General features: G+C 47.9%; 1 protein-coding gene across 1 annotated transcript in view; it reads right to left on the bottom strand.

Moving 5' to 3' along the window:
• TUT7 (terminal uridylyl transferase 7) overlaps window positions 1-7,143 on the bottom strand; it is a gene marked incomplete in the record, with an annotated part of 69,531 nt that extends 62,388 nt beyond the window's left edge. Inside the window, 2 exon segments of the mRNA XM_070049875.1 lie at window positions 5,992-6,542; window positions 6,941-7,143. Of these exon segments, the coding sequence (XP_069905976.1) occupies window positions 5,992-6,511 (520 nt within the window).
• Between the last annotated feature and the right edge of the window lie 1,355 nt (window positions 7,144-8,498).

The following is an 8,498-nucleotide window of genomic DNA, read 5'->3' as shown; positions in this document are numbered from 1 at the left end:
AACAGAACCAAAGGAAAGGTAGCTGCCCCAGGGACAAAATGTCTGAATATTTAGTAAGCACCTCACTTGGATACATCAACTCATAGAAATCACCTTTTTGAAAAACTTAAAATGAATTCTACTTCAATAACATAACATGATTTTATTATCTCTTCCTTGTGTACTACAGAGCATACTCAAGCAATAAGAAAAATCCTCTGAAGGCAAGTCTACCTGTAATTCTAATACATGTGACATATTATTCTATATATAAATTCTAGTGTACCTGTAAGTACATCTATTATTCTAATAAAAATCACCTACATTTGCCTTCACTTAAAAAAAAAAATTACTTATCAGGGCCAGTGCTGGGCCTACACCTGTTCCTGTGTGGCAACAGCATCCCATATGGGCACTGGTTCCAGTCCTGGCTGCTCCACTTCCGATCCAGCTCCCTGCTAATGGCCTGGGAAAGCGGCACAAGATGGTCCAAGTGCTTGGGCCCTTGAACCCACATGGGAGACCAGGAGGATGCTCCTGACCCCTGGCTTCGGAATGACCCAGCTCCGCCATCTGGGGAGTGAACAGGCAGATGGAACCTGTCTCTCCCTCTGTCTGTCAGTAACACCACCTCTCAAATAAGTAAAATTTTAAAACAAATTTATTTGAAAGGCGAGGTTACAGAGAGAGAGGAGAGAGAGAGATCTTCCACCTGCCAATTCACTCCCAAATGGCCACGACAGCCAGGGCTAGGCCAGGTTGAAGCCAGGAGTCAAGAGCGTCTTCCAAGTCTCCTACACAGGCAGCAGGGGCCCAAGGACTCGAGTCATCTTCTACTGCTTCCCAGGCACATTAGCAGGAAGCTGGGTCAGAAGTGGAGCAGCCCCAACAAGAACTAGTGCCATATGGGATGCTGGCACAGCAAGCAGTGGCTTAACCCACTATGCCACAACAAGGGTCTCTGCTTTTACTTTTTAAGTGAACAATCTCAATGGAGTAAAATTGGACAGTCCTGTATATCACAGAGCTGAGTGCATTATCTTCTGTAAGGAGCAATCAATCAGTAAGCTGCAAATTAAGCCTTCAATAACATAACTGGGGCACCTTCCATTAACATCAAGCTGCCCAAGCCAAGACCTTATTTACTGAGGACGATCCCACACTATTTTCACTTTCATTTTCTTTGAACGGCCTGTCCACTGGGCATATTTCAAAGGAAAAAACAATTAACAGTTGAAGTAAATTTTATATAAGTACAAATTCATTTGTTTATAAATACTATTACAATCTTTATAATAAATGCTCTTGTTTTCAACTTAGCAAATTTTCAACCTGTGAAACAAGATAGTTGTGGGGTTAAACTATAAAAATGTGTTTGAAAACAGCTTTGATAACTCTTCAGTCAAGTTCTGAAAATGAAGTTAACACATACAATTAAAATAAAACTTATAAATCCACCTCCACTTAAAAAAAGTTATTGCCAAGAGCTCCAAAGGACAAACAGCAAAGACTGTGCCTAAACCATGAGATGAATATAATGAAATTCTGCCCAAGATTTTATACTGCAATGTGGCAATTTTTATTCTTTACTTTTTTTGGCAATTTTTAAACATTACAGAAGTGCAAGAAAAAGTTTTTAAATAAAAAAAATCAAAATGGAGTGAACAGATAAAAAACTAAACAGTAGTCACTTGGACAGAAAATCAGGCTACCCCACAAACTTTCTCTTTATACCCTACACCCAATTAACACATTAACACATGATCCCTTGAGGTCAATGTATACTTAGTATAAACAAATTTTTGAGGTAAGCACTGCTTTTAACTTAAAGCTGTGTCCATTCTCATTTAGTTTGCTTGTCTTTAAAACTCTTAGCTTTTTGGGGTCGGTGTAGAGCCACTGCCTGCAGTGTCAGCATCCCATATGGGCACCGGTTCCAGTCCCGGCTGCTCCACTTCCGATCCAGGTCTCTGTTATGGCCTGAGAAAGCAGCAGAAGATGGCTCTTCCACTTCTGATCCAGCTCTCTGCTATGGCCTAGGAAAGCAGCAGAAACTGGCCCAAGTCCTTGGGCCCCTGCACCCACATGGGAGACCTGGAAGAAGCTCCTGGCTCCTGATCAGCCCAGCTCTGGCCATTGTGACCATTTGAGTGAACCAGCAGTTGGAAGACTTCTCTTTCTCTCTCTCTGCCTCTGCCTTCCAAATAAACCAATATTTAAGCAACAACAAACTGAGAGCTAAATTAAAAAAAAAAAAAAAAAGAAAGCAACAGAATTTTCATCCTATCTTCTCACATCAATAAGGCCCTTCCTTATTTAGACACAATTCTGGCTTAAGAACATTTCAATCCCTTTAACGAGATCCATGTTAAGGATTCTTTGAATGCAGGACAAAGTTTGTACTTTAAATTTCCATCCACAGTAAATGACATAATTCCAAAGCTGAGTACTCCCAGACTCTGTTAGGAAGATTCTCTTGGGGTAGAAGCTGAGCAGTCCTTTATTTAGAGCGTGTGAAAGCACACACCTGCATTTCATATACATTTGGACTGCCTTCCACAAAGACAGTGAAAATGTATCTCCGTTCAAACACACTTAAAAGTATGAATATAATGAAATTTTTTATACAGTTTTAAGACCATGTAAGACTCCACGTAACAGGGGCTGTGCTGTGGAAAAGCGGGTAAAGCCGCCTCCTGTGGTGCTGGCATCCTACATGGGTGCCTGTTCCCACTAAGGCCCCTCCACTTCTGATCCAGCTCCCTGCTAATGCACCTGGGAAAGCAGAAGATGGCCCAAGTCCTTGGTATCCTGCAAACACATGTGAGACCTGGAAGAAGCTCCTGGCTTCAGATTAGCCCAGCTCCAGCCACTGTAGCCATTTGGGGAGTGAACTAGCAGATGGAGGATCTCCCTCTTTTTCCCTTTCTCTAACTCTGCTTTTCAAATAAACAGATAAATCTCAGGGCTAGCACTGTGGTGTAGCAGGTAAAGCTGCTGCATACAGCGCTGGCATCTCATATAGGTACCAGTTTGTGTCCTGGCTGCTCCTCTTCTGATCCAGCTCTCTGATTATGGCCTTGGAAGGCAGGGGAAGATGGCCCAAGTGCTTGGGAACCCTGCACCCACGTGAGAGACCTGGAAGAAGCTCCTGGCTTCTGATCGGCTCAGCTGTGGCTGTTGTGGCCATCTGGGGAGTGTAGCAGCAGATGGAAGACCTTTCTCTCTGTCTCTGTCTCTCCCTCTCTCTGTGACTCTACCGCTCAAATAAATCAAGAAAATCTTTAAAAAACAAATAAATTTAAAAAAAAATCAATATAATAGTTTTTTGGGCTGTAAACAGTCCTTTTTAATATGTCCAGTTGCAAATTCTTATTTTTAAAAAATACTTTGGTAAGATCAACCTTTTCTTTTCTAAAAGGCCTACTACAGACAAATACAAATGTCCACATCCCACCTGGACACAGCAATGCAGAAATACTTACATGCAGAGCTGGGCACTGGGCCTCGCAATAGTAAGCTAGCAGCTGGGATGCATGCAACCCCTATCAGAATGCCTAAGTTCCAATCTGGGCTGAACTTCAATCCCAGCTTCCTGCTAAGGCCAACTCTGCAAACAGCAAGTAATGCTCAAGTAGTTGAGTCCCTGCCACTCATATGTGAGATCTGGACTGAATTTCTGGCTACCTGATTGGGGAATGAACAAGGGGATGGGTGTGTGCACACACGCTCTCTCTTCAAGAAAGAAAAGATGACAGACTTAAATATACACAAACTTAAAAAAAAAAAACACATAAATCAAAAACTTAGAAACTTTCAGTAAACATTTAGTATTGTAAGTTCCAGTCCAGCAAGGCTAGGTTAATGAGCACAACAGCAGAAGTCCCAACTGCAGTTCCACTTCCTCACCTACTACTCTGCATAAACAAGTCTGGATAAATTTAACCTCTATGACACAGCAGGTGAAAAGCTGCCACTTGTGACGCCAGCACTCATATGAGTGCCAGCTCCTATCCCAGCTGCTCCACTTCCTATCCAGCTCCCTGCTAATGGCCTGGGAAAGGCAGCAGAAGGTGGCCCAAGTGCTTGGACCCCCCTACAACCCATGTAGGAGACCCAGATGAAGCTCTTGGCTCCTGGCTTTTCTGGCCTGCTTAGCCCTAGCCATTGAGGCCTTCTGGAGAGTGAACCAGCAAGTGGAAAATCAATCTCTCTTCTGTCTCTCGCTCTGTAACTCAAACAAAATAAACGGATCTTTAACCAAAATAATAATAATAATGAAGAAGAACTCAGCAGCTCTGGGCTGTAGCTGACCAATCTGTAAAACTGTGGTTCTACTCTTGACATACCACAAGTACTCCATCAGAGGCTTCCTCCAAGTCCTTTCTAGTTTAAAGATTTACAAGCATAATGCTAAGACTTTATCTTTCCCCACTATTTAACTCCTTTGTAGTACTTCACTGTGTTTCTACTACTTAATAGACATTTACTCTACATTTTCCTGCTAAAAAATGTCCAACAACACCGTTTCCCCTGAATATTAGTAAGCGCTAGAGATTTTCCTTAAGACACTCTGAAGTTTAATAAAGTGACTTTTTCCTTTGTTAAGCGCCCTATCTGCATGAGTCACAAATTCAAGTGCCTTATACAGCTAATATGTGAAGGTGCTTCATGGAGAAACAGAATTTAAATGTTTATTTTGGGGCAAAAAACCCTGAAATTAATGCACACGTGGATATGTGTGTGTATGGTGGTGACTGTCAGATGATATGAAGCAAAAAGGCTTCTGAGGACTCAGGAAGTGCCCACTTGGCCAGAATACATTCACATTCAAAAACATTTTAGACGTACTTGCCACTCTGCAACTCCTTCTAGATGCCACTAAAAAAGGTTTTCAGTCAATAGACTTAAAAGCCCATTTTTCCAAAAATAATTTCCATTTTCACAGTAAATATTACTGTTTCATTTTCTTTTCTATTCAATGTGTACCTTTATTTCATTTAGGTGAATATCATTGATTAGATAAAATATCAACTTTCTATTTATAGAAAGTAGTGTTAAATGGACAAAATCTTCTATCCAAGTTCTAAAAAACTTTAGAACAATCACTTTGGGGCAATTATTACCAAGCATGCGAGGGCACTTAGAAGTAGGTTTTGGTTGCAGAACTGTTCAGTTTTAGCTGTATTTCTGACTTTCTAAACTTATGTCTCTACCTATTTGTTGCAACCCCCTTTTGTAAAACGAAAACATTGGGTTATTCTCTGCAGATTGACTGATAACCTTTTTTTTTGACAGGCAGAGTGGACAGGGAGAGAGAGAGACAGAGAGAAAGGTCTTCCTTTTTTGCCGTTGGTTCACCCTCCAATGGCCTCCGCGGCCAGCGCACCGCGCTGATCCGAAGCCAGGAGCCAGGTCCTCCTCCTGGTCTCCCATGCGGGTGCAGGGCCCAAGCACTTGGGCCATCCTCCACTGCACTCCTGGGCCACAGCAGAGAGCTGGCCTGGAAGAGGAGCAACCGGGACTAGAACCCGGTGTGCGGCGCTGCAAGGTGGAGGATTAGCCTATGGAGCCGTGGCGCCCGCCCTGACTGATAATCTTAATGCAAACACATCTTTTAGCCCTTTTAATGCAGCCCATGCTGGGCTTTCACATCAAATAAGGTGTCCCTTCAGCTTCATAGCCTGTCACTTATACTCATGACTTCAGTAAACGTTACAACCGTATTTCGAAAATACATACACACCACTAGGAATTGATGATACGGTCCCCAGGGGGATATGATCACCCTCCACTATAAAAAATAGCGCTAGAAAGTATGTCTACCCAATTAAAATGAGCCTCTGCTTTCAAAGGGAGGTGTGTTGAAACTGCCCAAATATCACGATTCGATTCCAGCCTTTCTAATGATCACATTAAATAAGCGACTGCTTCTTAAAGCAGAAACAACCAACAGCTGGAACTGCAGCTCCCACACTGAGGAGGAGGACACTGCCGACTCCGGGACATTACCAGGACTTCCGGCCTCCACTTCTGACGTGGTGTCCAGGCTGCTCAGGTCTTTATGGAACAATCGTCTCACAGTCCTGCAGCCCCTTCCGTCTTGCCACCGGTAACCCTCTTCACTTTCTTGAAAGGAGTCTTTTCTCGGTCGGCTTATGATAGGAATTCTTGGTCCAGCTTTGAATTCCCTCCATCCGTCGGAGTTGCTGGTAAGTTCATCAGATAGCCATCTCTTACCCTGATCTTTGTGGCTGTCATTTATCCAAGCAGGCTGGCTGTAAATTGGGTTTTTAAATGCGTACGGATTGCTGGAAACCACGTATGGTCCTTTTCTGGGGGTATTCCCATAGTTCCCCGGTGCGATCTTTTTTTTGGGAAGGCCTTTTTCCATTTTATTGCTATGGCCTTTAGCATAATCATCCATTATCAAATAATCCTGCGGGGGGTGGCCCCTTCTGAAATCCTCCTCGTCCACAGCCCCGCGGTCTTTAGTGCGCCTCACAAAATACGGTTTGGCCGCATCTCCCATGGTCTTCGACTTCGCTTTTCTTACTCCGCACCTGAAACGAGGCATTCCGGGGAAAACAGCCAACTGTAACAGGGCATCGCGCCAAGTACACAAAAGCCCATGGGCGCTGCACAGGTAACCCAAAAGCCCCTGGGAAACTCCTTTTTCCTAAATGTTTCTTTTCACAGGGTTCCAAGCGCATCCCTAGCAATCAGCAGCGGGCAGGAGGCGGCTCGGTCCCGTAGCATCTTTCATGAAAGTTAGTGCTTCCTCGAATCTACTTAGTCCCCAGAACTGTGCAGTTACGGTCCCATGCTACTCTTTCCCAGGCTGGTTGGCTTCTAGCTAATCGACTACCGATCATAAACGGTTCTCTCCCAAGACGATCTTACCCCCAGCAGACACTGTCAGAAAACTCCCCTCTTAGAAAAACAAAACACACACACACACCTGACAGCTACTTTTCCGTGTGACACTAAGTAACCGACACTTGGAGCGAGGCGAATGCCTCTCCTCTCCCACTCCGCCTCGCTCCACCGAGCGCAGGCTGGTGCCGGCCGCTCGGGCTCCCGGGGGGCTCCCGGCCCAGGCGCCGCGCCCACCTGCGGGGCCGGGCGTCCCCTCCAAGGGGCTGCTCCAGCTAACTCCCCCCACCCCCTTCCCATTCTCCAGCCCCAAGCAAGTTCGGCTCCGTCACAAACAACAGTTCTCCGCAGAATGACACCCTTCGACGACCCCCGCCCCCAACTCCCGCCCCAGGTCTGCCTCAGTTTCTCCCCCTGGGCGCAGAGAAGAGGGGGCGTCCCCGCATTCCTGGTCACCAAGCCGCCGCGGGGACCAGGAAGCAGGAAGCGACCTGCAGCCTCGATGGGGTTCCGGGGGTCCCCCCAAAGCCGGCCGGCCAAGGGACCGGGGCCCAATGCCGCGCGACCCCAACTCCCCGTCTGCGGCTGCCTCCCCAGCAGAGTCTGACACAAAGTGAAGACGCGAAGCCGAACCCAAAGGGCTCAGCCCACCGCTGGCCCCCCGGGCGCTCCCCGGCCACAGAAACTGGGGCGAGGAGGCCGGCGGCGGATGCAGCCAACGTACCTCCGGGGCCAGGCCCGACCTGGGGCTCTGCAGACCAGGGGAGTCTACCGGAGACCCAGTCCGGAGGCAGGTCTCGGAGAGACGCCGGGGGAAGGCGCCCGGAGCACTCACCACCTCCGCCGCGGTCCCCCGCCTCTTCCTGTCCCGGCCCGGCTCCCTCTCCGTGTTTTCCTTCGGCCCCACTTCCGGCGCTCAGCAGCGTCTCATTGTGCGCGATTGGGAGCCGCCGGAGGCCCCGCCCCAGCGCCGCGACGCGCACACCGGAAACGCACGCCGCGCTCGGAGGACCGCCCCTCGCCCCGCCCCTGCCCCGCCCCGGCCCCGCCCCGCCGCGCGCTCGCTGCGTGCGGGCCGTCGGCTCCGCCCCAGGGCGCGCACCGCCTCGGCGGTTGGCAGCTCCGCCCCCGTGTCCGTCCGTCTGCGGGCCTCGGGCGCTGACGGCTCCCGTGGCGTGGGGACGCCGGGGCGGGCGCCCACGGGCGCGCTGGGTTGCTGCTGGGTGCCCCTCGGGCGCTGGGGCTGTTTTTCTGGCGATTCCTTGATTGAGCCTTTCGATGAGGTTCTTGGGGGTCGAGACGCCAGCCTTTGGGCGTCTGCCGTCCTCGTCGCGGCGAACGCTCTGTTTTCTTCTCTCATTGTGTAGGGGTTAGTTGTACTTAAAAATAATAATAATAAAGTGTGTTTTGAAGAATCCGCGTACTGGCAAACGGTGATCAGGGAGCGGTATATTCGAGTTTCTGTGCCCAAGACTGCACCACCTCCTTCTACCAATCAATTCCTTTGCTTTTTTTTTTTTTTTTTTTTTTTTTTGACAGGCAGAGTGGACAGTGAGAGAGAGAGACAGAGAGAGAAAGGTCTTCCTTTGCCGTTGGTTCACCCTCCAACGGCCGCCGCTGCAGCCGGCGCACCGCGCTGATCC

The sequence above is a fragment of the Oryctolagus cuniculus genome, chromosome 1, assembly GCF_964237555.1.
Source record: "Oryctolagus cuniculus chromosome 1, mOryCun1.1, whole genome shotgun sequence".
NCBI lineage: Eukaryota > Metazoa > Chordata > Mammalia > Lagomorpha > Leporidae > Oryctolagus > Oryctolagus cuniculus.
Note: the sequence above shows the minus strand (reverse complement) of the source record. Positions and strands in the feature narration are given on the sequence as shown.